General features: G+C 49.8%; 9 protein-coding genes across 9 annotated transcripts; 5 read left to right on the top strand and 4 right to left on the bottom strand.

Annotated features, from left to right (window-relative positions):
- The first annotated feature begins 135 nt into the window (after positions 1 to 135).
- F5Y00DRAFT_229044 (S-adenosyl-L-methionine-dependent methyltransferase) lies at positions 136 to 1403 on the top strand. The gene has a single exon (XM_048006712.1). It carries the CDS (start codon positions 369 to 371, stop codon positions 1341 to 1343), a length of 975 nt encoding a protein of 324 aa, XP_047867634.1. The 5' UTR covers positions 136 to 368; the 3' UTR covers positions 1344 to 1403.
- A 164-nt stretch (positions 1404 to 1567) lies between these two features.
- On the top strand, positions 1568 to 4589 carry F5Y00DRAFT_229043 (acetyl-CoA synthetase-like protein). Its single transcript, XM_048006711.1, has 7 exons — positions 1568 to 2585; positions 2648 to 2780; positions 2869 to 3155; positions 3203 to 3229; positions 3285 to 3504; positions 3555 to 3951; positions 4038 to 4589. The coding sequence occupies exons 1-7, from the start codon at positions 2227 to 2229 to the stop codon at positions 4340 to 4342; spliced, it is 1728 nt and encodes a 575-aa protein (XP_047867633.1). The 5' UTR covers positions 1568 to 2226; the 3' UTR covers positions 4343 to 4589.
- Positions 4590 to 5189: 600 nt separating this feature from the next.
- F5Y00DRAFT_229040 (anaphase-promoting complex, cyclosome, subunit 4-domain-containing protein) lies at positions 5190 to 8007 on the bottom strand. Its single transcript, XM_048006710.1, has 7 exons — positions 7706 to 8007; positions 7331 to 7649; positions 6686 to 7277; positions 5921 to 6628; positions 5812 to 5869; positions 5608 to 5757; positions 5190 to 5559 (listed from the first exon to the last, which is right to left on the bottom strand). The coding sequence occupies exons 1-7, from the start codon at positions 7920 to 7922 to the stop codon at positions 5273 to 5275; spliced, it is 2331 nt and encodes a 776-aa protein (XP_047867632.1). The 5' UTR covers positions 7923 to 8007; the 3' UTR covers positions 5190 to 5272.
- Positions 8008 to 8198: 191 nt separating this feature from the next.
- On the bottom strand, positions 8199 to 10502 carry F5Y00DRAFT_229038 (uncharacterized protein). The gene is made up of 5 exons (XM_048006709.1): positions 10134 to 10502; positions 9630 to 10073; positions 9384 to 9577; positions 8528 to 9335; positions 8199 to 8468 (listed from the first exon to the last, which is right to left on the bottom strand). The coding sequence occupies exons 1-5, from the start codon at positions 10134 to 10136 to the stop codon at positions 8379 to 8381; spliced, it is 1539 nt and encodes a 512-aa protein (XP_047867631.1). The 5' UTR covers positions 10137 to 10502; the 3' UTR covers positions 8199 to 8378.
- A 2184-nt stretch (positions 10503 to 12686) lies between these two features.
- F5Y00DRAFT_215662 (uncharacterized protein) lies at positions 12687 to 14845 on the top strand. The gene is made up of 4 exons (XM_048005571.1): positions 12687 to 13028; positions 13082 to 13688; positions 13992 to 14347; positions 14480 to 14845. Exons 1-4 carry the CDS (start codon positions 12819 to 12821, stop codon positions 14585 to 14587), a joined length of 1281 nt encoding a protein of 426 aa, XP_047867630.1. The 5' UTR covers positions 12687 to 12818; the 3' UTR covers positions 14588 to 14845.
- Positions 14846 to 16652: 1807 nt separating this feature from the next.
- Positions 16653 to 18776, top strand: F5Y00DRAFT_215521 (DUF803-domain-containing protein). The gene is made up of 7 exons (XM_048005569.1): positions 16653 to 16798; positions 16904 to 16947; positions 17023 to 17048; positions 17125 to 17215; positions 17286 to 17537; positions 17598 to 17889; positions 17942 to 18776. The coding sequence occupies exons 1-7, from the start codon at positions 16779 to 16781 to the stop codon at positions 18426 to 18428; spliced, it is 1212 nt and encodes a 403-aa protein (XP_047867629.1). The 5' UTR covers positions 16653 to 16778; the 3' UTR covers positions 18429 to 18776.
- Positions 18777 to 19549: 773 nt separating this feature from the next.
- On the bottom strand, positions 19550 to 20840 carry F5Y00DRAFT_215562 (ribosomal protein S3). Its single transcript, XM_048005570.1, has 2 exons — positions 20603 to 20840; positions 19550 to 20449 (listed from the first exon to the last, which is right to left on the bottom strand). The coding sequence occupies exons 1-2, from the start codon at positions 20623 to 20625 to the stop codon at positions 19690 to 19692; spliced, it is 783 nt and encodes a 260-aa protein (XP_047867628.1). The 5' UTR covers positions 20626 to 20840; the 3' UTR covers positions 19550 to 19689.
- A 175-nt stretch (positions 20841 to 21015) lies between these two features.
- On the top strand, positions 21016 to 24459 carry F5Y00DRAFT_229029 (phosphatases II). The gene is made up of 2 exons (XM_048006708.1): positions 21016 to 21556; positions 21616 to 24459. Exons 1-2 carry the CDS (start codon positions 21542 to 21544, stop codon positions 24055 to 24057), a joined length of 2457 nt encoding a protein of 818 aa, XP_047867627.1. The 5' UTR covers positions 21016 to 21541; the 3' UTR covers positions 24058 to 24459.
- Positions 24394 to 26812, bottom strand: F5Y00DRAFT_229027 (phenylalanyl-tRNA synthetase beta chain). The gene is made up of 2 exons (XM_048006707.1): positions 26484 to 26812; positions 24394 to 26411 (listed from the first exon to the last, which is right to left on the bottom strand). Exons 1-2 carry the CDS (start codon positions 26534 to 26536, stop codon positions 24635 to 24637), a joined length of 1830 nt encoding a protein of 609 aa, XP_047867626.1. The 5' UTR covers positions 26537 to 26812; the 3' UTR covers positions 24394 to 24634.
- Between the last annotated feature and the right edge of the window lie 24 nt (positions 26813 to 26836).

Raw genomic sequence — 26836 nt, 5'->3', positions numbered from 1 at the left:
TATCATCAGGGGTTATCTGGCGGAGTGAAGTTTAGTGCCGGTTACTTTGGCGACATTTCTTCAGTACCGTTCGGAGTGGTTCTGCTACGAACGGTTAGTCCTACACCGCAAGGGGTAGACCCGAGAATTGCAAATGAGGACATTACTGTTTCCAGACGCCAAACTTCATAAATATCCTATCTGAAGAAGGAAAATGATCAATATAGAAAGAATAGAATATCCACGGGAATGGACTTATGTAAAGCCTCCATAAGCAAGCATCTCGGAGACATTCCGGGGACTACTCGCGAAGTAAAATATGTATCCGACGCGACATAAATATATGATTCGGTTCAAGTAAAATCGTGTAGTGCAGAAGTAACTATTAAATGTTTATAAATGCCATTAAACGTCAAATTATCTTTCACGATTTCGCATGTCTTGAGTCTTCCAATTCTCAACACAGGATAACAACGACCTCCACCGCCAACATGACTTCGGAGACATTAGGCAAGGTAACCGGGCAAGTGCATTTCCAGAAACATGCTTCTGCATACGAAAAGCATGCGGGCGGCACAAGTACGCGCCTTGCAGCAGCTGCATTGTCTTACTTACCGCTATTAAGCTATTCTTCAACAAGCCGCATCTTAGACTCGGCGGCCGGGCCGGGCATAGTGACTAAGCTCCTATTATCACCGTCTCCAGCAGATGTCTCAGTTCCCGGGCTGCCGGTTTCTCCACCGCCGCGGGTTACCGGCATAGATTTCGCCCCCCCTATGATCGAACACTTCGTGGCAAACAAAGCCGCGCTGAACTGGACCACAGCCGACGCTTACGTCCAAGATTCGGAGGACCTCTCCCGCTTCAAAGACGCCGAATTCGACGCCGTCGTTATGAATTTAGGCATATTTACCCTCCGGAACCCGGTGGCCGGCGCTGCAGAGATGCACCGTGTACTTAAGCGTGGCGGCTATGCGGTGGTTACTACGTGGAAGACTCGACGGGCTGCCGAGGTGCTTCAAGGCGCGGTGGATGCTATCCGGCCGAACAGCGGGTTTAACCCAATGTACATGCCCCCCGAGTGGTTGACGAAAGAGAAGCTTTCTAGCGTCATGGAGGCTGGGGGATTCCTTGGTGATCAAATTCAAGTTTTCGAGGCCGAGCCGAACTGGGAGTGCGGTTCCGGAGAAGAAGCTGTGAAAGCGCTTAGCTCGCCTATGTGGACGGCGAAACTCTGGGAGGGATGGAGCCGGGAAGAAATAGGGCGTTGGGATGGTGAGATACGAAAGCAATTGAGCGATACGGAGAAGGAGACGGGAATACTGGGGATGTCGGCTTGGATTTGTGTAGCTCGAAAAGTCTAATTAGATGTGGATGTCGTGCGAGGTGTCATTTTGGAGTTTATGAAATTTATTATAATCTGGTTAGTTACAGCGTCCATTTCGAGTTTTATACTATGCCATCATAAAGTTATGAGTTATGAAATCGGCTCGTCGGTTAGTCGGCGGTAGAATATTAACCCCGAAATGGGGAATGGGGTTGTCAAAGAAGTTCATGAATGAGTTGGATCCAACCTCAACCTCTAAACCCGAGATTCAATATTTATCAACTTCTTGATAAATGCGGACTTATACCGTTAAGTTCGTGCCGTTGTTATTGATAGGAGTTTCGAGAGAACGAGTCGAGACGAGTTGAGTATACGATATAACCAATTTGAGCCAAGTCTACCTTTGTCAGTTGGAACAGTTACGAAGGAACTTATACTATTCTGAATAAACTCTACCTCTCAATAAGTGACGCAACTCTAAGAAGCTAAAACGCCTTAGCTCTTACTTTTTGTTAATAAACCCATAGTGTATGCTTGATCCCTGGTTCCCCGGTAATGCTTAGCTCTTAGCCGAACAAGACCGGGGTTAGCAGCATGGGGGACGGGCTACGGGGTCTATGGGGTAGTGCTACATAGCGCGCCATCCTTTTCCCTGACACCGCTTTGCATACCTAAGGTACCTCTGTACCGACTGTTATAAGTCTCGATACCCTCCTCAACCGGGGCTTGTTGTGAACTTCGATGACAATAGCTCTATTTCGTGTTCTTTCATACTTGCGTTATACCCTCCCCACTATACACCTGTACGGGATACCTATATCCTGCCGCCTGCGTATTAGCTGTACGGTCTAGTTTAGATAATTACCTCTTGAGACTTAGACGGGGTTGTCATTTCGTTAACTACAACATCATCTAATATTATGTCTGGACCGACGTCACGGTTGAGGAATCTACTCGGCCATCTAGGGCCGACAACCCCGAAGTCGCCCGTTGGCGTTGACCATACCCATCACATCCACCAGCTGTCCCCAACATTTTTTCTAGAGAGGGCTGCTGCTATCGAACCCGATGCTCCCGCTATATATCACGTTACAGCCAACAACAAAGTCCTAAGGAGGCCGTATAGCGAATTCGCGGACCGTGCCAGGGGGTTAGCCTACTACATTCGAGAACACGGCTATAAACGTGTCGGTATACTGGCGACTAACACGCCTGCTTTTTTGGAATCGATATTCGGAATCGTGGCCGGTGGCGGGGTCATCGTTCCTGTAAACTATCGGTACGCGCCCCGGAAATTCATCTATCCCCGCCAGAGCATACTCCGAATGCTGACAATTATAGCTTAAAACCCGATGATATCACCTATATTTTTGATTTTGCCGAGGTAGATTCCATCATCGTGGATAACGAATATCTACCGTTATTAGAAGAGTTTAAGAAGAGCCATCCTAATGTACCCTTCATCGTTGACCTGGTGAGTACCTAGGTATATACCTGATTTATCCAATCCACGCCCAATGTTGGATGTCGAATGAGAATACCTATACTAACAAAAAATTAAGGATACCGATGCGACTGAGGGTGAGCTCTGTGGTCCATTCGACGAGGCGGTGCTGGAAGGCTTGAAATATGACCAAGCACATGGTAACAAGGGGTGGGCTGGTCTGCACGTCCAGGACATCCACGAAGATGACATGATCGCTATTCCATTCACATCAGGAACGACTTCGAGGCCTAAAGGATGCGTCTATACACACCGAGGCGCATACCTTGCGGCACAAGCTAACGTTATTGAATCCGGATTGAGTCCTGACACGGGGAGGTGTAAATATCTATGGACACTACCGATGTAAGACTACCCCGGAAGACGGTGCTTTTCATTGCTAACACTATCAGGTTTCACGCCGTAGGCTGGACATTCCCGTAAGTTTCTTAAGCAATCGTCAATTTTAAAGTTAAAGGCTTACCCCTATTATAGGTGGGCAGTAACCGCGGCTCGAGGCACGCATTATTGCCTCAGGAGAGTTGACTATCCGTTAATTTGGAAACTTCTGAAGGAAGAAGGGATCACAAATTTTAGTGCGGCGCCGACGGTGAATACTTTGCTCTGCACTTCGAAAGAAGCAGCGAGGTTACCACAGCCCGTGAAGGTCACCGTAGCCGCGAGTCCGCCAACGCCACACCTTTTTAAGCAGATGGTATGAGACACGCCCGGACATCTCGTGAACTTACTGATAGAACCATTTAGACCGATCTAAATCTACACCCCCTCCATGTATACGGCCTGACGGAGACGTACGGCCCAATAACGAAGGGATACCGCCTCCCACAATGGGACGCCCTGCCAGAGTCGGAGAGATACATCAAGATGGCTCGCCAGGGACACGGCTTCATAACCAGTCTTCCGATCCGCATCGTCAAAACCGATCAGCCGGAAGGTGTTCTCGTTGACGTCGCCAAGGACGGTAAGGAGATTGGCGAAATTGTCTTCTTCGGTAATATCTGCTGCAAGGGTTACTACAAGGACCCAGAAGCTACGAGGAAGCTCTTCGCTGGTGGCGCACTACACTCTGGCGACTTGGCTGTCTGGCATCCGGATGGCAGTGCGCAGATCCAGGACCGGGCTAAGGATATTATTATCAGCGGTATGTTTATCTCCTTCTATTCCCGAGGATGCGTTCGATTTGCATGCATAAATACCTACCTAAGGTACTAATATGTGCATATCAAGGCGGAGAGAACATTTCCTCAGTCGCACTCGAGGCCATGCTAGTCCAGCACCCCGACGTCCTCGAAGCAGGCGTCGTAGCCGTACCAGATTCGCATTGGGGTGAGCGACCCAAGGCGTATCTAACAGTCCAAGAAGGAAAGACGCTAGAACCGCAAGACGTGATCAACTGGGCTCGCAATCAAAGCGCGATCAGCAAGTTTATGATCCCGCGGGAAGTCGAGATAGTCGACGAACTCCCTAAGACGAGTACCGGGAAGATTCAGAAAAACGTTCTGAGGCAGTGGGCGAAGGCAGGGAGGAAGTAATAGCATGACGACAAGAAAAAGCGTACTCTGAGGAATGGCACAAAGTATATGGCTACGAACCGGAGAGCGAGTGTGGAATTATGAGGTAGTATGTATACCATAAAGCAGTTCAAATTAAGAGGCGACCAGCGAGCATTTCAGAGCCAATTGGCTGTAAATAGGAATAAATCTAGATTTAGGTAATCTGCTATAAGGGCAAGCCACCTGCGCGTACACACGCTTAAAGCTCGCCTTGTTCAGTTCAAAAGTACTGTCTAGTCCTAATGCCATAGATTAGTACCTAAACCCAACCTTACGCGAGTAAAGAAGCCTCCAATAAAGGAAAGCGAACTGATCTCCGGGTACAAGGTGAATATCTAGTGTAGCCCAATATCTTAAAGACCGTAAAATCCAAGTCGGACGCATAGCGCAGGTCGGTGGTCGGATACATTACAACATGGCGACAGCCTAGCTACAGGTTATAAGGGGTCAGTGCGAGCCATGAGGAGATATATTGTCAATGTCGCAGATCTTGTCTCAACCATAGGCGCCTCTATCCCGTTCATGATTGACCAGAGGGGAACTGGATCGTTCCCGCAGATAATTTTCGTGAGATCTGAGGCGCTGAATGTGGGACCGCTTCGTGTTGCTGGGTCTTGGATTTCATATATGGCAGTTGAGGGGCTTTCGTACTGCTATCTACTTTATCAGACCACGAGTTCTTCCTGGTGTGGCTAATGTGAATCGGAATCGGTATCCTCTAGTTATACTGACGATATATTATTTGGGGATTTTAGAAGTGGGTGAATAAGATGTAGCTATTCGGGAAATCAATTGAACAACAATTAGTTTCTCCTAGTTCTTATTGGATAGGTATCATAAGTTGTCATTAGTCTGCGTGGTAGATACATACTACCAGTCCGATATTCCATCACCAACCCACCATCTCGTTTACTGTCTGAATGAGTCCTCTGGTAAGGAAAAGACTTTATATGTCTGCATATCGTTCCCAAGCAGACAGACCGTGACAGGTACCTTGCCGCGCTCAGAACTAGCCCCCCGAATTTCCATCTGGACCGGTACGAAGTTCGGCTCGCAGGGCACTACCACGTTCACAAATGCGCTGGTAATCTGGTCGTTGCTGAGGACGAGTGGCGTTACCTTGTCTCCCGAGTAATACGGCCGGTACCCTAACTCGTTAGACTTGTGCGGTATTCTGACGATCCGTAGTGGTTGACCTGCTTGAATTAGCGATAAGTAAACTTTGAATGGATGGACTTAATTACCCCTCTGCGCCCACAAGACGAGAAGACTATCGTCGTATAAAAATTTGAGGTCGAGAACCTTTCCTTCGCCAAGGACCATGTATGAGAGCTCGGTCGTGACAGGACCGCTAATCCCATTCAATACGCTCGTAGTCGTTCGGAATATGTATACTATTGGAGGAGAGTCAATTCTGGGGTGTGAATAATTTTGCTGGTCATCCTTACCGCTGCGCTCGTCGCTTTCCGTTATTAAAGCTGTGTATGTTGGTGTCTGGGACGTATCCTGGAGGAGGCCGTTAACATCGAATGAGAGACGACTTGAACGTGGACATACCGCATTAGATATAGTTGACATTGTGACATCAAATTTCGCAATACTACTGTCCAGTTCGATAGCAGTTGGTTGGCCAAACCGCACGCTTCGCTTTTCCGCCTCGGCGATGCCTTTAAAGATAGCACTGGCTTTGCCATCTAAATAGCCGCACAAGAATTCGACCTGGGCGAACGAATTTTCGTCGGGCTGGTTGGTGTCTAGTTTGTTTAGCTGTTTACTAAGGAGTTCCAATAGAGAGCTTCCACCTTCAGCTTGCTGGCGGCTTCTATCCGAGCTTTCAACGGTGACGTTGTTGAGATGGTACCGTAAGGGGCTCGCGGCCATATACTGTTGGATATAGGCAAGAACTTTTCCGTGTTCCATTGTTGCCTCTTTCTCGGAAAGCTCTTCTACCGCCGACGGGGCTGCTAGTCTGTCGATCTCGTGCCGGAGCCAGATAGAAAACGACTGGAACAGATCCAGCTCCTCCATGACGATGAGTAGAATCTTGTTCCCTACTAGCATCAGACAGGACACCGTATCCATGACTCTGGTAACCTGCGCGCTGGTGAACCCGGGCTCCTCCTTTGACTCGTGGAAGCGCGCGATGCCGAGTAAACGGCTGAGGATAACACCGATGCGCTCGAGCGCCGGAAGGAAGTTCTCATGTACCAGGCTGCGAAGCGCGTGGAGGCCTGATAAAACAGCTTTATCCCACCGTTTATGACCCTATCTCACCCTTTAGCGTCATGCCCCAACCAACCCTACGAATGGAAGCTTACGTACCCGCTCCGCCAATTGGTCGACTAGCCATTCCCGCACTTCTGGGAACGTATGGCCTGTCACCACCGTATGGTATAAGGCCTGCCCAATGCCCATCTCGCCGTAGTTGCCAGATTCACGCAGCGTCTCGTTTATGCTATTTAAAAACCGGGTTGGAAGCTCTCGGGTTGACTGCCATTCGTGTATCATATGTATCTGCACTTGTTTCACATACCTCAGCAGCTTTTGTAGCGTAGTGGTTTTTGAAGCCAGCAAGGACAAATTCTCAGGTGACGAATGGATAAAAGTTAGGTCTATGGGCACGAGATAAGCGGTTATCGTCTTAGCTTCCCCAGATGGTTTGAACACAAGCATATGTGTCGACGAGTCGGGATGAGAGGCGTGGTGGCATAACTGCAGGGTGATATTCTTTCCAAGAGGCTGAGGTAGAGCGTACTTAAACGTGCCGATGACAAAAGAATTGTATATGCTGACGTGGATTTGCCCATCGTCGGTGCCAACAATCATAACATCGACGTTATCGCTGTCATGAGGAGCGAAGGGTTGGAATAGGAACTCTAGCGATGCCCTCGTAGTGAATACGAAGGAGTCATCCCTTAAGGCCTTGTTAGCAGATAGTTGCTATGATAATTCGGCTGTGTTCCTTACCCTGAACCCCCCGATGCGGGTAAAGGGCTGAGCTTTGGTAGGGCGCTCTCGACTTCGAGAAACGTGAGTTCCCGTGGGAGGTCTACGGCGGTCTTCCTGCTGCTTGGGAAAAGATCGCGAGGCATTATATCCTCCCAGGATACCGTAGAAGATTCGGAGACCGAGTTTTGACGCTTCCCTGCGCTGTTACGAGCCCAGCCGATGCAGGTGATTCGAGATTTGCCCGCCTCGCATACCGGCATCTGGTGGACAGCCTTGTTCGTCTCCAAACCCATCAACCTCACTACTCCATCACTCCACCCTACAGCTAGAAATTGTCCTAATACGCGTTAGTTTATGAGTCGCCATTCTAATCCGAGGGCAAATGTAGTCTACCATCCGCCTTCCAGCGGAGAGCCTCGACAGTGTCTCGCTCGCCACGTTGACTACTTTTAGTAACAGCTTGGCCATTTGACCGCCATATCTGGAGGGTTCTCGACCCAGCTGCACCGGCGAAGAGTTCGATGGCCGGATTATAAGTGAGAAGGCCGTTGTGCGGCTTAGGATCGAGACGTAAGTCGTTACGGAGAGTGAGCTCAATTGGTTCAGTCATGGTTACTCCTAAGACTGGGCACCTAATTTGAGAGTATCTGGAATGGTACTAATCACGGCACAGCATTTTATAAGTTGAAGTTGTCGTTGTTATTATTTAGTTGTCTTGTTATTGCCGCTGCGATTTTGCAAAGGTTAATGAGTCCACAGTGCTCCAAAACGGTGTGGATCCCGTAGCTACAGTGACCCAGGCATTCATTGTAATGAGGCAGTCGCTGCAAACGCTCTAAATCAAGTAGCTAACACAGTATATTTAGTACCAGATAGATACTGTATACAATATTATAACATTTCCCAAGTTCTTACAATCCACAATAGCAGACAACAATAATTGATGGCATCATTCACAATCAATTAGCATGCTCTATCTAGCTATTGCTCTATATAACATCCTGTCTCATCCCCTTTTGGTGGCCGTTGCTCCATGCCGAACTCATTACATCCTGCCCAAAACCCGTTACTCGACCAAATAGGTCTCGGCCACCGACCTAATGTCTTTAGAGAAACTAACTTCTTCATTCTCCTCCACCAACGAAACTGACGTAACCTATATAAATCGTTAGTACGGCGAAAATGCTGGATTGCGGGCGAGAATATAGTACTTACGTCAACATCGATGAACGGTGTCGTCTTGGAGAATCGTACTTGCATGGGGAAAAACTCGTTCTCGTCATCCGCCTGAGCATCAAATTCGAACGAGCCGTTGGGATTATCGTCGCTAACGGTCCCGATAGCCCATTCGAGACTGTCACCAGATACCTCGTAGGTGGCATCGAAGCTAGACACGGATGGTTCACTAGTAACGTACGGAATGACAACCGTAACATCCTTTAGGGTGTCGCCTCCGGTAAGCTCATACTCGACTGTTATCGTGAAGTTTCCGGACGAGCCCTTGTTCACCCAGACGGTGAAACTGATGGGCAAAGCGCTGGTGTCGTCCGTCTTTGGCGTAGCTCGCCACCTTAAGACGCCAACAGAATTGTTGACGGGGAAACCACGTGCAGCGTTGCTCATCTGGATAGTCTTGGAGCTCGTAAATAGGCCACGATCGACGTTGGGGTGTGTACGGAACTGGGCACCATGAGAGGCGTTTGCCGTAAGGTTGAGCTTGATCTTGGTCAAGCTGGGATCCGAGATTCTCAAACTTAGATCGCCAGTAACGGCTAGGGAGTTTAGAGAGCCCTCCCTCGATAGTTTAGCACCGATAGATTCGTTGATAGTAACGTGGATCGCATCGCGGTCCAAGGATGAAGACACTCGTGGAGCCGCAGGCTCGGCAGCCGGACTGGGAGCGACGGGCACCAGGGGCGACTCGTCTACTTCGGCTCCCATCTCTCCTCGGACGCGTTCAAACATATCTGTAGTCTTGGATTTCTTACCCAACTGCATTCCCTTGCCCTTCATCACCGTTGTCCTGATTATACGTTAGCTCGACGTCTCATATACTCGTAGTATTTCATACTTATGGGTCTTGTTCTTCTCAGCTTCGTAGCTATCGTAGGTATCTGCAGGCGTGGGGCGCGTAGGGGGCGTATAAGTCGGGTATACTGGGGTTCGAGGTGCAACTGGACGACCCATCCTCGCAGACTCCTTTCGTTGCAACTCGAGCTGCTTGGCCTTTCGTTTTCGCTCCTCGGTTGCTTCCAATTCCTTGTTCTGGACGGCTGTTAGCGGGGTAACGGGAAAGCCTCGTGAGTAGATAGCATACTCGCGCAATAATCTCCTGGATGCGCTCTTCGTGACTCTCCATCTCCAAGAAAGTCTTGATCTGACTGATGGTGAGGTTTTCCCTGTAGCCGAGCGAAACCAACTCGTCAAAGGCGCTGAGTAGCTCGTAGGCATTCTTCAATATCTCCCTCTCGTCCAGGCTTCTGCATGTGCTAGTAACTACCTGCGCAAACAGGTGGAGGGAGTCGATATCTTGTAGGATGTTGGACTGGCGGTTGGTGATGAGGACCATGTAGAGCTCGTCAAGGGGTTGGTAGACGAATCGAACATTGTCCTGCTCGACGGTGGTGTGTTGGGTTCCCGAATCGGCAAGTTTAGGGAAGGATGCTAGGAGGGCTTCGATTCGCGATCTGGGCATCTCGCGGAACTGCCTCGAGAGGACAGCTTTCCCGCCTCGAGTACAAATAGATGCGGCTAAGACGACCTAATACAAGTTAGAGATCGTTGGGGAACCTTACTTAGGTCTCTGAGAATGTGTTATTACCATGTTGTCTGTATTGTGCCCGCAGGGACAGGCAACTTCTGTACAATCGAAGGGAATTGATATGCTAAGTAAAGTTATGCCGCGAAATGGGAGTTGGTATTGTACTGAGGCTAGTAGCTGTCCAACGATAAAGCCAATTCACCGTACGTATGTAGAAAATGTGGTACTAGACTTGATCCCCTGTCAAGCCACATGTTTGAACCTACTGGCAGACTGGCTGGCTGACCGGACTTCATAGGTACCTCTCTCTATGTATCTTGCCAATATTTATCCGGCCGGGAGTATCTCATATTAGGTAATCGCCAAGTTGCTGCATGCGTTAGGTTTCAGCTGTCGGGCAGGTGGGGTCCTGTCAACCCAAAATTACCTAATGCCTTCCTACTAACTTTTAGGTATTTCACGGCCTACCTTCTCGACCTACCTTTTGTTAACCTAAAAGTGATCACTTGAATGTAATCCATCAATTCATCTTGCCTTCTCTCAAAGTTTGTCTCATCAGTCACGATCTCTTGGTCTAACTTTAAATGTAAAAGTCACAAACTTTGAATTTATAATCTTCCGACAACCCCATTTGCGTACGTCATATTCTTGACATATACTCGATATTTTCGACAAGGCAGCACCGCCCTTCTTTCCCTATTTCGTAAATCCCGCCTAAACCACGCGATTTGCATCTCACAATCGCCACGATATCCTTCCTACCTCACATTTATCTACACAAGCACCGTCGCGACGACCAACTATCACGTACCTTCCTACGTACCTTTGATGTTCTTGTCCAAGGCTTCCAACACTTCCCTACCTGCTTCCTACTCAACAAAGGATCGCGGTCTTAAAGGAAGTTCAACTAAAGCCTACGTCACAAGGCCTCTACTGCATCTACCACAACCTCTTAGCAGGTTCAATCTTTAATAGATGAGATTTCGATTACCACAGATGATTCTTACGTTTACACGAGCTATTTGCATTGTACACGCCGTTTACCATCAATCGACAACTCTTTAGTTCAGATTTACAGCATATCAGGGCTGCGAAGCACGTTGAAGAGCAGTGGCAAACCGTCAGTCCCTATCAAGTTTCCGACCGCATCTCGTACCCCGCGTTTGCGAAGTCGTTGCGACGAATTATTGATTATTGTAGGCTTGAGGGTAGGCTCTAGCGAACATCAAGCAAGTGAAGTTTACAATCCCTTTATTTCCGGAAGTAGACAGTCCTTACCCGGCTTCTTGAGCCTCTTTGTCCGATACGGACTTGTCATTTCCTGCCTCCTTACCGAGAAACTGGATAACCCACGTGGTATACCAATTTGATACATTCGAGAATAGTACCATTCCCTCTCTAGGGACATTTCTCTATTAGGTTCTGCCATAGATCCCTTCGCAGATAGCCTTGTATCCAAGCATTATATACACAATGCCTGGGGAAGAAATGGAGATAACGACCGATTTCGGTCATGCTGGGTTTGGAGAAGATATCGACATAGATCTAGATTTTGCAGTCGGACAGACTGATGAGGATATGGAGCTTGCAGATTTTGATCAGATGCAGGAGATTCCAAACTTCAACTCAGATACGAGAGATGAGCTGATGGCTGAAGGGGATGATGCGTCGTACGGGATGATAGATGCCGATGACATTGAGAATAACGAGGTGGCAGCAGCTTCCAACGATATCGAGATCGATCTTGGCGACCCCGACGAGAATCTGTGGCAACAGAATACCATCCAAGAAGAGAATTTTGAGGCTGCCGTTGAAATCGACATAGTCGATACCACCGATGCTGATAACGCCAACGCTAACACCGAAAATGTTGGTAATGGCCAAGGTAGTTGGTTAGAAGCATCGGCCTACTCTATTAACAAGCCCGATGAAGTAGAAGCCGGCCAAGTTGATACCGGCACGATTGACGCAGTAGGCAACAATGTGCTTCCAGACAATGAAGTTGTAGGGGACGATGTAGTCTCCCAAGACTTTGGAGTGGTTGTGACGGAAGGCAACAATACCGAGGCTCTTGATGTCGGTGAGAATAACAATATTGAATCAGAAGGCAGGGTACAGAGTGCGGATGACGAACAGCAAAATGTATCTGCTGATGCTAGCCTTCAAGAGTACGCAAAGGAGCCCGTTGTCGGGCAACACGAGCAACAGGAACACGAGAAGAATAATGATACCCACTCAGATGGACACGCCAATGAAGGTAACAATGTCCACGAAAATCGTGAAGATGTCCAGCATCAAGCTACCGGCGATGATGTATCCGAAATTGGATACGATAGTGACGACGACGATAACTCCGTTCAGCATGGAGAACAGCCTTCTGCTCCTGTAGCATCCGATCACGGATCTGTGGTAGAACGTCCTGCTGAACAAGAGCAGGGGCAGGTAGATCAGCAAGATCCGGCCAACTCAGGGGATACTGAGCATCAGTTAGGCAGTAACCCTCACGACGAGGCTGCCAATGACCATGAATCTAGTAATCAAACCTACGGTAAAGAAGAGACTGAAGCCCCTGAAGCCGATGAAGCCAATGAGGCGCAAAGTCAGTCAGATGAGCACGAAGCCGAACGCGAAGACTCCGAAGGCCCCGAAGACCCCGAAGCAGCCGTTTCTGGTGACCAAGAGAATATCCCTCCTGCTACTAAAGCCTTTGTAGAGCATCCCCTCTCCGTCGCTACACGCTATGAGATGTATATCTCGTACGGTAACACGGATTACAGGCTATTCGCTAAATCCGAAGCCGACGATCCTAACAAGTACTTTTTGAGTGATATGGCAGCGTTAGAGCTTCCCCTTGGCCAATTGTTGTCTAGCCTGCGGGATGTCATTTCAGACGAGCTGTCTCCTCTGGATGAATTGGTCATGCACGTAGATGGCCTAGGACTGGAGTTCTCTGAGGTATGTTTAATTATGACCCCATACTAATTTCGCAGAAGCTAATTACGTTGCAGTCCTCTACAGCTGATATACTTGAAAAGTTCACGTTTGGTGACATTCTTGATCTTTATGATAGATTGGTAAAAAATGACGGGACAGAACCATCGCCGGACCTCTACACGTATCTTATGGTAAGGCCTAGCTGTAGGCAGCGCTTTATAGCGCTTCGAGATAGCGCAGATTCTGGTCGTGGCCTTTCAGAAATTGCCATTTATCGAGAAGAGACGCCGATCGAGGGCGATTTAGCTGGCGATTTCGACAGCCACTCTCCGTACGCCCTGCCCCCTAGCGAAGATGATGAGGAGGCCTATGAGTATGAAGAAAGCGGCCCCGCGGAAGATGAAGCCGATCAAGGCGAAGCAGACGAAGCAGGCGAGGTCGAGAATAACAACGAGCCTAACTCACCCTCAGTGCATGGCTCCGCCATAGGTACACACACCGAAGATTTAGCAGGCGAAGCCGACGCGGCCAACGCAACCGACGCGGCTGCCGAGGCCGATGAAGCCAACGAAACTGGAGAGAACGCCGATAATAATGCAGACGCAAGTGCCGATGCGACCACAGCGGACGGCTTGATCGATTTCTCCGATGACGAACTGGACCTTTCACCAACGAAGCAGGGTAATTCTCACACTTCTCTTTTCAACCCCTCGGTCTCCACTGGTTGTACTAGGACTAAAACCTGCATATGCGATGATTGCTTTGCGGTTGAAATTATGGGAATGGAAGCCAGTTGGCGACTCGACAGCTTAAAATCAGCCTCATCCGGTAGTTCCGTCGGAGCTGATCAGCCTTTCGAGTACGAGCTAGGCAAAAGCAATATAGACCCGCCGACGATTTCTCCTACTCAACAGCACTTTTTCATTCCTGAACTCCGGTCCTTTGAGAATTTGCAAATAGTTACTAACATTCACCAACTTCAAGATCAACAAGAGAACGGCTCCCCGCACGATCCTACAAATAAGGGTCTGAACGAGCATGATGCCCTCGCCGCTGCCGAACCCAGCGATCCTGATCAGCATCCATCACCAACAAACGGAAGAGCCGACGCCCCCAGCTCCGATATTACTAGTGCTACGGCCACGCTGAACGGCGATGATAAAGACGAAATCGACTATTCGGATGATGACGGAGAGGACATTGTTGGTGGCAAAGATGTCACGTCCAACGATGGTATTAGCGTGTCGGGAACCCTTAAGGTGCCTATCAATGACGAGATCACGTGGGAGTCAGAGAATGAGGATGCTCGGGACGAACCTGTCACAGCTTCCAAGCCAACGGTACAAGTGTCACCAGTATCTGGAAAACGCGCTCGGTCAGATTCTAACCTAGACGAGGGCGTAACTGAACGTAGCGGTACGTGATCGATTTTGAACGCTAACAGATCTGGCCATTTTGCTAACTTGCTTCAGATGTCAAGCGTCGTCGTCCGTCATGATTTCTCCGAACTTTCCAACCCGATTTTTTCTTTCTCTCTGTTTTCCCCCTCCGACATGCAATACATTCGAACGCATCACTAACGAGCTGATGTCGAGCTTGCATATTTGCAGTCAACCCACAGATGCGCGATTCTGTTCCCGACGGGACGTATTTTGATGTCAGCATACTAACATACAGGTACGAAGAGTGCTAAAAACGGTTTGGCATTCTTAATGGTAAGTTTACTCTAATAACAAAAGACGAATAGCTCGTAAGGATACGCGAAACGGCTTCGTCACGAAACGAGACGGTGACGAGGGTTCCTCTACTTCGATTTTTTGTTTTGCCCCTTTTCTTTTCTGATACCCGCGGCGCTCATCAGCTATTCACGGCGAGAGGTGTGTACCGTGTAAAAGGATACAAGGTCCCGGGGATATTTAGGAGTTTCGGCAATGGAAAATCTATGGAAGTTCCGGTGCAAATGTCATAAATAGGAAGCAGCACGGCGTGGTTGTTGATATATGACTACCTACAGAAGGGTGAAGATTTCATATCGCGTTGCAGGTGTATTGTGGAAGGAGGCTTGAGCTACGATGGCGATTGTAATCCAGTCGAGTCAAACACTTGACAAGCTGGATAGACAACGCCTTGCGTTGCTATAGCTTGCTTGGTTGGTTGAGAACATGTTAGGTTCTGATAATACAGTCGCAGATTCCATAGCAATACACATTACACCTATTTTTGCGAGGATATCGTTTTTAGTGTTCTATGAGCGATTGTAATATCGCGACTCGCTCGAGATAGTAAGGTGGGGACGCGTCGTCACCCCCAATTTGAATCTTGAACTACCTAGGTTACATACATTGTAGGTTAGGTAGTTAGGTGGTTGATCATATCTCGCGAAGGCGTTTCTGCAGTCAGCATATTGCGCCTCCTTATAATGAAATACGAAAATGGGTTAGTTATAATATACACCACAACTGGCATTTGGTATCCAGTCTTTTCAATATTCAGACCCAATTGGATATTTGATTAATAGAGGGATGGATCAGATTGGAGATGATCTGCCTTCAGGAACAGGAAATAGTCAGGGCTAAGTGCAGTTGAGAAGCAGGGAAGAGGCATGTTTTAAATTCCAATTCTACCACCCGAAATGCAGCAGCCAATGGGGCGACCGAGGTTCAACAATTTTAACGTTTAGATGCCGCTATGAGCGCTCAGGTTCTTGCGTACGTGTTCTGCGGATGCAAGGGGAGGCACAGCCTCGTCTTTGTGGGTCTTTTAAGAGAAGTACATACAAACTTCCAACGTTCTTATGTCCATGTGGGTTAAATTCTGTCCAAGGTTTCAAGATAGGTCTAAGATACATTCGGGATCCGCCATAGACCCGAATATATGTTTGTTCTGGCTTGTTTCGGGAACTTTTATTTTGTACTATTTAGCCCACTTAATTCATCCATAATTCATCCATCGAATCAAACTACCTTTTGTTCGTAGAGTAAATCTTAACAGAATAAACCTGGACACTACCTATCTATAGGCCTTATCGTATATCTGGTACATCTGGTACATCTGATTGCGTACCTGTCAGGTACGGGTTAAACTTTCGCTTAAGCAGGCCTAAGTGCATACTAAGATCTGAATACGGGGCTTAAACTCCGGTTAGCGCATCTCTAATTACAGTAAACGGACGATGACGCCCCTACGCACGGCAGAACCAGGGTGGCTAGTAAGTTTGGGGCATCTCCAAGCGGCTAACCTCCTTGGAAGTACCCCGTACTGTTTCTCTGAAACCCCGATGCCTCCCACTTCGAGTTGCAGTCCCAATGTTGCAAGTCAAAGAAAGAAGAACAAGACTTTCACAACTCCGCTGTAAATCACTACGAACTACCACGAACCACCCAAATTCTCATCCTCAACCCACTGCGAAATATCATTCGTTCTTTTTTAGAAAAAATTCGGAAAACTCCTTCCCTCGTATTATTCCCTACCTATACATACATTGTCCACGTACCTCTCGGTTTCTATCTAGGTACTAAGCGGCTGCGACCCTCAGCCACCGGCCTTTTCGACTAGGCGCGAAACCGATTCGATCATTCCCTTCGGGTATTCGTGGCATCTCCGCTGATCGAAGCGCAAATCGGACCACCTGATCACTCCCTTTCGTTGCTTGCCCTCGCCCGGCGCGAGTCATCCATCTACTCTTGCGACGACCTCCATTTTGTTTTCCATCATTTACCCCCCATTTTCACTAGACGCTGCGATTCCTGTCGCGGCCGTAGATCCATCGCAATGATGATGCTAGACGAGAAGTACGGATGACCCCCCGAGGCCCGCCACCGTGACAATGCGTTCCGTAGCCTGCGCCGCGAGTTGATGTCTTGGACGACAATGGACTGACTTTAATTCTTGGATAGATACATCGGACTAGCGTTAGCTATCTCATCAAGTTTAGCCATCGGTATGTCCCTCGAGTCGACTGCGAGAAGAAAACGTGCTCTCAGGATGCATTCACTAACATCATCTCGTCTTATAGGGACGAGTTTTGTAATAACGAAAAAGGTACCGTGACCCAAAGAATCCAGCGCCGAGTTATACCTCGATCTTTATTAGGAGAGTTCGTTCTAATACAACGTAGGGGTTGATACAAGCAGAAGAAAAACATGGCTTCTCCGGCGAAGGTTACATCTACCTAAGAAACCCTTTATGGTGGGCAGGAATGGTAACCAGTAAGAATTCCTCCTATTAAAACCATTGGTAAATTGGTAAATTAGTAAACTGACAAACCACTCTTCGAAGTGATTACGGGGGAGATTTGCAACTTCGCCGCATATGCGTTTGCTCCAGCTATTCTAGTGACGCCTCTGGGCGCTCTATCCGTCCTAATCGGAGCTGTTCTAGGATCATACTTTCTGAAAGAGGAACTGGGAACTTTGGGAAAGCTTGGTTGTGCTATATGCCTGCTAGGTGCCATTATCATCGTTCTACATGCGCCTCCCGACGAGGACATCCAAACGATCGACCAAATCCTTAACTATGCGATTAGGCCCGGTAAGTTAATCCCCAGCTCAAGGATGTTCTTCCCGGACACGAGCTAATGGAGGTTTCTAGGTTTCCTTCTATACTGTGCCGTCGTGGCCATATTCGCGACTGTCATGATCTACAAGATCGCGCCGCTCCACGGCAAGAAGAACCCGCTGATCTACCTTTCGATCTGCTCTACTGTCGGCTCCGTATCGGTCATGTCCGTGAAGGCCTTCGGCATCGCGCTGAAGCTCACTTTCGCAGGCCATAACCAGTTCACCCACGCTTCGACCTACGTCTTCATGATCCTTACCGCACTCTGCATCCTTACTCAGATGAATTATTTTAATAAGGCGCTCAGCCAGTTCAGCACCCAGATGTATGATCCATCACTTACTCTGTATTCTTTAACAAAGCTGACTTATTTGTAGAGTCAACCCCCTTTACTATGTGACCTTCACTACGGCCACCCTTTGCGCCTCGTTCATCCTCTTCTCCGGCTTCAACACCACCGACGTAGTTAATACCCTCTCCTTGCTTTCCGGGTTTCTCATAACCTTCACGGGCGTCTATCTCTTGAACTTATCCCGACGCGATCCGAACGGGACGAGAATTCTTGCCGGACAGGGCACCGATGCTGCCGGTACCGACATGATATCGAGCCTACAGACGCGTCTCAGCATGCAAGCCCGACGAAGTACCGGCTCGCGGATGAGCATAGGAAGTCGGGGAAATTCCGACAGAGAAGGGCTCATGCGCGCATACGATTTGGAACAGGCAGCAGGCGATTTCAGCCTCAACGACCTTGCCGAAGATAGCGATGACGATTCGTCGTCGAGGATGAACGGTGCAGCCGTACGCTCGACGAAAGGTCACGAGTCGATCGAACTACAGAACCGGAAGTCGTCCGGGCAATAAACTATTTTGACGTCAGAAGATTAGTATCTCATATATGTCCCTGTTCAACATCTCTACGATCACATTGTATATTTTCCTATTCGGCGGCGCTCTTCATCGAAAGATTAGAACATTCAATTCCACAGGTGGACAATTCATATTAAGGGTTCTCAGGTTGCTAGTTCCTGACCGGAACTTAGGGTGTAAAACAGAAGCAACCCTTCTCTCCTTCGCTGGAGAGGGGGGAATATCGGGCTCACGAAAGGATTATTAGAGGTAGCATCATTTTTGGGTTCTTGCTTGAGATTATCTCACCGCGGCGTTCCGGGGAAACAAACGGATTACTTTGGAAGTAGTGGACCTTCCGGCACATTCGGCGCAGAGGCGAGGGCTCCGGTTCCGGTTCGTTAGGGCGCGAGAAACGGTAGCAAGCTACCGACACCTTTTCCCATTATCGAATTTGAGAGGAACCAACCTTTGTATTTCCCTTTTCTTTTTTTTTTCTGTATGACTACTACGCGCGGAAGCGATATAACGACAAACGGCATGGTTCTTTCTGCACTGCGCCGGATCTGGTGCCGGATGGGTGGGCAAAGGGATTTGGAGCGACGGCTGACGGGTTAGCGAGCGACTCTGAATAGCCGCCGCCAAGTTACTAGGATGTGTAGACCGTCAGGAGATGACGAGTACTTAATGAACGCTATCCTCTAGCATAGATGTGTGTCGAATTTCAAGTACATCTACTCCAGACTACGGTACGGGTAGATATCTAGTACCGAGGAGGGAAGTTTATGTGCTCATGTATTAGCTAGGCGAATTACCTATCCTACGAGAATGAGAAGGGTGCGCGTTCGCCGATTTTCCAGCATGTCGAACATGAATTATCTTCGTTTTCGTCAAGCAGCCCACTACCGAAATATCAAATTAATGGCAGATTGTAAATATTCGTCAACCAGTACTCATTACGTCCAGCGACGAGGCATTTCACTTGAGCACATATAATACCTATCACCGGGACTTCCACATTTTGTGCGACGATTGCTATTTTGCAGTCCACGACTCTCCTTAGCAGAGGCCATATCTAGTCAGCCTAGAATCGACAATAGAGCATCCGTTATTTCCCGTCCCTGCAATGCAAATGATGATCAAAGACGCCGAAGAATCTCTTGCCCTCGAGAAAATACAGACCGCGTTTCCTCGTTAGAATTCATCCATTTCCGTCCTCCCGATTTTCTTTCCCCACCGTTCAGATTGAAGAGTCCAGCACCGACTGCTCAATCCTTTATTCCTCAGCGGGGGCAGCCTCCTCGCCGCCCTCCTCCTCGGCAGCGCGAGCAGCCTCGGCCTGAGCCTGGATCTGGGCGGCCTTGGCGCCGTAGTCTTGGCTCATGGGTGTTACGATGCTAGACTCTTCCTTGGGCTCGATGATGGTGACGGCATCGGGTAGAGACTTGGAGGGACCGGCCTTGCCCTCGGGATCAGAGCCGCGCATGATCTTGACCTTGATACCGAGAACACCCTGGCGCAGAAGAACGTGGCGGGTGGCGCTGTCGATGAAGTCGCGGGCGGGTTGACCGGAGTGGATCATGAAGCCGTCGGTGAACTTCATGGACTTGGCACGGGCGGCGCGCAGCTTACCGGAGACGACAACCTCGCAACCCTTGGCTCCGCTCTCCATTATGAATCGGAGGACACCATAGCAGGCACGACGGACGGCGAGACCGTTGAGAAGCTTGTAGCGCAGGGACTCGCACTGGGCGACGGCGGACAGACCACGGTTCTGGACCTTGGCGGCGTAGAGGGAGACCGAGTTCTCGGGGAACTTGAAGCGCTTCTGGATGAGGGAGGTGAGCTCGCGGATGCGGCGACCTTGCTCACCGAGAACCTCTTGGGTGTGGGTGGCGCGGATGATGATGTCGGTAACGGTGGGAGTGACGCGCACTTCGACGCCCGAGTAGCCCTCCTCGGCGAGCTCGCGCTGGAAGAACTCGTTCAGCTCGGCGTAGAAGACACCGTCAGCGACGAACTTTCTGCGCTTGGAACTGGAGAGAGAAGGTGAGTTAGCATGCTGGAAACTAAATAAGTTGAGGCCATCGTGGAAACTCGATTTGCTCAATTGAAGAGGGGCAGTCGTAGTGTAGTGGTGATCGGAACCGGCGAGATCAATCTAATGAAGATGGAAAGACAATACTCACATTTGAGAACCCGGGACGGCCATCTTGACTACTGGATATGGATGGTGACTGCTGAGAATCGATCTGTAGTTGAAGGTGTCTTGGGGAGAGAATGGCTCAGCTTTGCCGGGTTGGAGTTGCGGTCGTCACAAAAAATTCGGGGCGGTGGTGGGATTGATGTTCGACAGTGGTGGATGCACTGTCTGGATTTTGGCTATGAATTTTTGGCTTAGGGTTAAGAATTGTGTGCAATGCTAGGTAGATTAGAGAGCTGTTTATCGATAAGATTTATCCCGTAGCGATGCATCTAATTCTTGGCGGTACATAGGTACCTAATCTATGACTCCACTATGTACCAACCTAGGTTAGGTTCGTTTACATATTGTGTGACGTCGGTGTCAGCCACATGCCATTCCCCAATTTCCATTTTCTCAGCCTCGCCTTTCGTTGTTTGGTGCTAATGCAGTACATACCTATGTAGTACTTAAGGTTTAGGCATTGTACACTCCAGCTGCCCCGCCGCTAAAAGTATATCTTACGCTCTACATAGCAGCAGTGACCCAGTGACGCTGGCAGGTCTGAATGTATACGTCTACCTAGGTAATCTGCTAATCCACCTACACCTACTCGACCAACCTCGAACCAACCTTTGGACAATGTGACGGCTGACTTTAACATATGATGCGCTGCCAACTCACAATACACCACGATGCAGCTGGCTAAGCCGTAGTATTCTTTCATACCAACTCAGTAGCAACAATTGTTCTCTTCTTTCATCAGCTGTAGTTTATCGAATCTAAGCCTTTCCTCCTGTCAACCTGTCAACCTGTCAACCTGAGATCTAAGACCTTGCGGGTTTTCGGGCACCTTCAAGTTTCCCTTCGCTGGGCAAATGCGACAACACGTGCGACCTCACCTTTGACTGCTTCGATGTAAATCCACACTTGCAAATGATCCAAGATGCAAGTCAAGAAGGTAGACGCTTCTTCCGCAGTCTCCGTTGGCTCTCGCCATTGCTAATTCCACACTCGCAGATACCCAACGTCGATGCCATTAGGGGAGGCGAGAGACACTCTGGTGAACTCCATCTCACAGAACATCATATTATATTCTCCTTCCCCAGTACCCAACCAGATGGAGCATCAGCACAGCCGAGCGCCCCAAAACCCCGCGAGGTCTATATCGCCTACCCCATAATTGCCAACTGTATCTTTCGACCGTGTCCTAGCGTGACCGGGCGCCCATCCTCAATACGGCTACGATGTCGCGATTTTATGTTTATAAACTTCAACTTCTCGGATGAGGTGCAGGGGCGGGAAGCGTTTGAATACATCCGGAACCGCACTTGTCGGCTTGGTTCGATAGAAAAGCTGTATGCTTTCAGCTACCAACCTCTGAAGCTGGAGAAGCCGTTCGACGGATGGAATATCTACGATCCGAGAGTCGAGTTTCGACGGCAAGGAATCAGCACCAAGTCCGTCGATAGAGGATGGAGGGTATCCTTAATAAATAAGGATTATAACTTCTCACCCACCTACCCTGGCCTTCTCGTCGTTCCCTCTAAGATATCTGACAACGTCATCAAATATGCCGGCTCGTACCGATCGAGACAGCGCATACCTGTCTTAACCTATCTTCATTCCCTGAATAATTGCTCTATCACGCGGAGTTCTCAGCCTATGGTCGGTTTCAGGGGGAACCGCAGCATACAGGACGAGAAGCTGGTCAGCGCGTGCTTTTCCGCTTCGGCCACCGTCGAGTTTAATGGAATAGAGGCCTCGGTAGCGGACACGACGGAGCCAAGTCCAGCATCTAGCCATGCGGATCTCCGAGATACTTTGGACGCGGAAACTTCGGAAACGGAACGCCTCGAAGACGAACTTATCGCGGGGGACGAGAGTAATTACGATACGAAAACGGGAAAGCGGTTGGTATACGGCGCACAGCAGAGCAATCTCATCGTGGATGCCCGGCCAACCATCAACGCAGTCGTAATGCAGGCGATGGGAAAGGGGTCAGAAAATATGGAATACTACAAATTCGCTAAGAAGGCCTATCTGAATATCGAGAATATTCACGTTATGAGAGAATCTCTTAACACCGTTATAGAAGCCCTGAAAGATGGAGACATCTCTCGCCTACCTCCGAACCGCGAACTGCTCGCGAAGAGCGGTTGGCTCAAACACATTACTGGTATACTCGACGGCTCGGCCCTAATCGCACGGCAAGTCGGTATAAGACACTCGCACGTCTTGATCCACTGTTCGGACGGATGGGACCGTACTAGCCAGCTATCGGCCCTGTCACAGCTGATGCTAGATCCTTACTACCGCACGATCGAAGGGTTTATCGTATTGATCGAGAAAGATTGGTTATCCTTTGGGCACATGTTCCAGCAACGTTCCGGCCTGCTCAACCACGAAAAGTGGTTCGTTGTAGAACGCGATTCCCTGGCGGGTTCGGCGATGCAGCCCGGCGAATCGGACGGCCGCGCGGGTGAAGCCTTCGAAAATGCGCTCGCGAGCGCGAAACGATTCTTCAAGAACCGTAGCAGCGAAACCAACGCAGAATCAGACTGCGACGGTGCAGCCTCGCCAGCTGACGATCCGTCGCAAGTAAAAAAACCGGCACCAGGTACGCCCGAAGCTAGCGAAGCTACCCGACCCAATGAAATATCCCCCGTTTTCCACCAATTCCTCGACGCGACGTACCAGATCTTGCGGCAGCATCCTAATCGCTTCGAGTTCAACGAGCGGTTCCTGCGGCGACTCCTCTACCACCTGTATGCCGGACAGTACGGCACATTCCTATGGAATAACGAAAAGGCCCGCAAAGATGCTCGAGCGAACGAGAGGACGAGGTCGGTATGGGACTATTTCCTATCACGGAAGCCAGAGTTTATCAACCGAGATTACGACGCGACGATAGACGATCGGCAAAGCGGCCGCGAAAGGCTCATATTCCCGAAACTCTCCGACGTGCGCTGGTGGCACCAACTCTTTGGCAGGACAGATGCGGAGATGAACGAGTACCTCGATCTGGCTGCGGCGAGGGACGAGAGGCTCGGCAACTACGCCCTAACTGCCACGACGCCATCTATGCCGGGTGGCTTCACGGGCTCTCCAAATAGATCGCCACGGCCGTCGTCACAAAGTCCCCAACCGCCGAGCTTACCTCTGAGCAAGAGCGTACTCACGGGTGTAGAGTCCGCGCACGAAGCACTTACGCCGGAGCAACGGGCGGTAGCCAACAATCCGGCAAGTCTAAAACACAACGCCAGCGCCGATACGCCCAACGCGTTCACAACAAATCTCGCTAAAATCAGGGACGGGGTGGCCGGGTTAGATATAGGACGGGGTATGTTCGGGGGGTCTAGCGCCGCGAGCATCGGCGAAGACCCGAGCGTAGAAAGGGGGGAACAGGAGATGGCGGATATGCCAACGGGGAGCGAGAAGGGGAGCACGGAAATTGCGTGATTGGGGGGGTAGGGGTATTTCCTCCTTGGCTATAGGAGCAGAAGACGGGCATTGTTATGGTGTGGCATTGTAAGAATTATTAGTAGGCGCCCTACGGACGAGAATAAACAAAAGAAGAGATGACACGCATATATTAGGTACCTACCTACCCATGTACAGGCATTCGTTTGACGGTGTTGGCTCTTGGCTCTCGGTGGGTGTTTTGGTTTGGGCAAGAGGTTGTTGATGTTTAGATCGGTCGTGGTCTACTGTGCACGCATCGGGTTTTTGTGGTGGGATCCTCCATGTACTACTAAAACATGACGAACTTCCCAAGCTAGGTACCTAGGAGTTTTGGATCGTGCTAGGTATTCTTCCTATCTACCTATTGATCGTGCTAGGTATTCTTCCTATCTACCTATTCTAGGTGTCTTCGCCCAAATCTCGCATCACCTACTACCTTTTTTTACTTTCATTCCTAATCTCTCGTCTCTATAGGAGATAGAACACAGTTACATAGCAGCACCATCTAACCTAGCTCTAAGCTACCTTCTTCTCTACCCTCACTTAACTTCCTCTCGTCGCTTTCACCGCCGCTTTATAAGAAGACCTCGAGGTTGACTTCGAGAGTGCTGACGGGGTACTTGAGCTCGAAGTTCTCGAGGACGGAGGGATGTAAGATGCCGAACTCGCCGATGCGCGCCTCCTTGCCGCTCAGGCGGGCGAAGACGGCGGCGGCGCGGCCGGGGAAGAAAGTAGCCTCGTCGTTGATGGGCTCGAGCCAATAGCCGTCGCGCTTGAGGTGTTGGGGAGTGACTTTGAAATCGATGTCCTTGCCGGCGAGCCCTTCGTCGTGGGTCAAGAAGGCCTGGCGCAGCATAGCCATGACGCGGTCTAGCAGGCCGTGGACCTCTTCGAAACCGGAAGTCTTGCCGCACCAGGCAGCGGCGAAGTGGCGCTCGTTGCGGGCCTTTCGCTCCACGGTGGGATCTTTGAACACGACGTCCGAAGTCTCGAAGATGCGGAGCGGGAGGGCTACGCCTTTGTTCTCGCGGATGGTCTTCAGCAAGCCGGGGAGCAGCGACGTGCGTACGATCTGGTACTCGGCGGTCTTGGGGTTGGCGAGCCTGACTGCTTTGGTGCCGTCGTCCTTGCGGTTTAGCCATGCGAAGTTCTCGTCGTGGCTGCATAGGATAAGGGGCATGACCTCGGACCAGCCCGCCATACCGGACTCGAGGCGCACGATGTCGGCTAGTTTGTTGAGCGTCAGGGGCGCGCCGACCGTCTTGGTCACGGTCATCCTGGGGAGCTTGTTGAAGCCGTACGCGATACCGAGATCTTCCATGATATCGCACCTCTGGAGTATGTCGGCGCGCGTCGGCGGTATCGTGACTTCTATTAAGGCGTTCGGGTCCTCGCTTGAGGGTTTGGCGGCTAAGGCCATCTTGGAGAGAAGTTTGCTGATGTTCTCGGCGGACTCGGAGAGGCCGAGGCAACCGTTCAAGTAGTCGACCTCGACGGTCGTTATTCGTGGCGTTAGGTTAGGTGTTATCCGCGTCTGGCCGTTGTGGTCGGATATGACCTTGATAGGCTCGACGGTGAAAGGCTCCTCGGCATAGACGGAGAACATCGCAACCATCATGTTGACGACAATTTCCAGCTTGGTCTGGTCCGTCGCCGTGCATTCTATAAAGACGTTCTTGGTGTCGAGAGAAATCTTGGAGTGGTCGCTGTTGATGATAGGCGGCAACGAACAGACTACCCTGTTCGCGTCGTAGATTACGGGGTAAACTGGGCTATCCCGGATTATGTGCAAGTATTTGCCTATATTCTTATCCTTCTCGTAGAAAGCCATCAGCTCCTCTCCGTTCATCTGCTTGGCCTGGTTGAGAGGTGTGAAGACAATTTCTTGCGGCGGTCGCGCCTCGTACGTGAAGGGTCCCTTGATGGTATCCAAGTCGTGAGTTCCGATGGCGACTAGCGTACGCTGGCGGGCGAGGTTCTGGTGTAGCTTGTCTTGAAGGGCGATGAAGGAATCGTAGTTCTTCTGCGTGAACTTGACATTGCGCAGGATGGCGCCACCAACCAGCGGTCGCACTTTCGTAGTATCCTCGAGGACAGTAATGGTATGCAGGTCCCCGGAGACGGGTTGGGCTAACTTGATATTGGGAGTGGGTTGCTTTCCCCGGAAGATGTTGAGCATGAGGGCTATACCCTCGAAGCAGAGCAAGTCATATCGGTTGGCGGGGATCTCGATCTTTAGCTGGGGAGGTTCTTGAACGCCATCCACGATAGGTCTCTCTTCATTCTCGGTATCTTCGTCCAGCTCGATACCAAACTCGAAACACAGCTCTTCGAACTCGGCGGTGGTGAAGCTGGGTGATGGTATGTGTTAGTGGGGTAATATTCAGGGTCGTGGAGGGTGGAGGGGTCGAATGGTTACGAACTGTTGACCTAGAGCCTCGTAGAGGTCATATTTGTTAACTGATATGGTAGGCATCTTCTATATGGCCCCTTGTGAGGGTAGAATAGAGCCTAGAGGCCGAGGGTATTTGCGCAATTCGTTATTTCGAGGAATTGGTCGGTCCTGGGTCCTGAGTCACCGTCGACTTTGGAAATTCATTTGGGTTGCAGTTGTACAATACAACCCCACCATAAGATATGCTTTATGCAATAGCGGGTGTGCGACCTACTTTAGCGCGGATATTATCTAAAACGGAAGTTGAGCCTCTATCAAATGGCAGAATGGCAAGAGGGACAAATACGTCAATAGCCCTTACATAGGTAACCAAGTACCTAA

The sequence above is a fragment of the Daldinia vernicosa genome (genome assembly GCF_022497035.1).
Source record: "Daldinia vernicosa strain CBS 139.73 unplaced genomic scaffold F5Y00scaffold_9, whole genome shotgun sequence".
Lineage (NCBI taxonomy): Eukaryota > Fungi > Ascomycota > Sordariomycetes > Xylariales > Hypoxylaceae > Daldinia > Daldinia vernicosa.
This window is presented reverse-complemented; position numbering and strand designations above follow the sequence as displayed.

Bases quoted from the DNA above. Each gene is read 5' to 3' on its own strand.
- F5Y00DRAFT_229044 (XM_048006712.1), top strand. From the start codon at position 369: ATGTTTATAAATGCCATTAAACGTCAAATTATCTTTCACGATTTCGCA.
- F5Y00DRAFT_229043 (XM_048006711.1), top strand. From the start codon at position 2,227: ATGTCTGGACCGACGTCACGGTTGAGGAATCTACTCGGCCATCTAGGG. The intron at 3,156-3,202 runs GTAAGACTACCC...TAACACTATCAG, and splicing joins TATCTATGGACACTACCGAT to GTTTCACGCCGTAGGCTGGA. The intron at 3,952-4,037 runs GTATGTTTATCT...GTGCATATCAAG, and splicing joins TAAGGATATTATTATCAGCG to GCGGAGAGAACATTTCCTCA.
- F5Y00DRAFT_229040 (XM_048006710.1), bottom strand. From the start codon at position 7,922: ATGACTGAACCAATTGAGCTCACTCTCCGTAACGACTTACGTCTCGAT. The intron at 7,650-7,705 runs GTAGACTACATT...AACGCGTATTAG, and splicing joins TCTCCGCTGGAAGGCGGATG to GACAATTTCTAGCTGTAGGG. The intron at 6,629-6,685 runs GTACGTAAGCTT...AGGGTGAGATAG, and splicing joins TCGACCAATTGGCGGAGCGG to GGTCATAAACGGTGGGATAA.
- F5Y00DRAFT_229038 (XM_048006709.1), bottom strand. The intron at 9,336-9,383 runs GTATGAAATACT...ACGTATAATCAG, and splicing joins GAGAAGAACAAGACCCATAA to GACAACGGTGATGAAGGGCA. The intron at 8,469-8,527 runs GTAAGTACTATA...CGATTTATATAG, and splicing joins CACCGTTCATCGATGTTGAC to GTTACGTCAGTTTCGTTGGT.
- F5Y00DRAFT_215662 (XM_048005571.1), top strand. From the start codon at position 12,819: ATGTATATCTCGTACGGTAACACGGATTACAGGCTATTCGCTAAATCC. The intron at 13,029-13,081 runs GTATGTTTAATT...ATTACGTTGCAG, and splicing joins TAGGACTGGAGTTCTCTGAG to TCCTCTACAGCTGATATACT. The intron at 13,689-13,991 runs GTAATTCTCACA...ACCAACTTCAAG, and splicing joins CCTTTCACCAACGAAGCAGG to ATCAACAAGAGAACGGCTCC.
- F5Y00DRAFT_215521 (XM_048005569.1), top strand. From the start codon at position 16,779: ATGATGATGCTAGACGAGAA. The intron at 17,049-17,124 runs GTACCGTGACCC...AATACAACGTAG, and splicing joins GTTTTGTAATAACGAAAAAG to GGGTTGATACAAGCAGAAGA. The intron at 17,538-17,597 runs GTAAGTTAATCC...GGAGGTTTCTAG, and splicing joins TAACTATGCGATTAGGCCCG to GTTTCCTTCTATACTGTGCC.
- F5Y00DRAFT_215562 (XM_048005570.1), bottom strand. From the start codon at position 20,625: ATGGCCGTCCCGGGTTCTCAAAT. The intron at 20,450-20,602 runs GTGAGTATTGTC...TTCTCTCTCCAG, and splicing joins GCCGTCCCGGGTTCTCAAAT to TTCCAAGCGCAGAAAGTTCG.
- F5Y00DRAFT_229027 (XM_048006707.1), bottom strand. From the start codon at position 26,536: ATGCCTACCATATCAGTTAACAAATATGACCTCTACGAGGCTCTAGGT. The intron at 26,412-26,483 runs GTTCGTAACCAT...ACCATCACCCAG, and splicing joins TACGAGGCTCTAGGTCAACA to CTTCACCACCGCCGAGTTCG.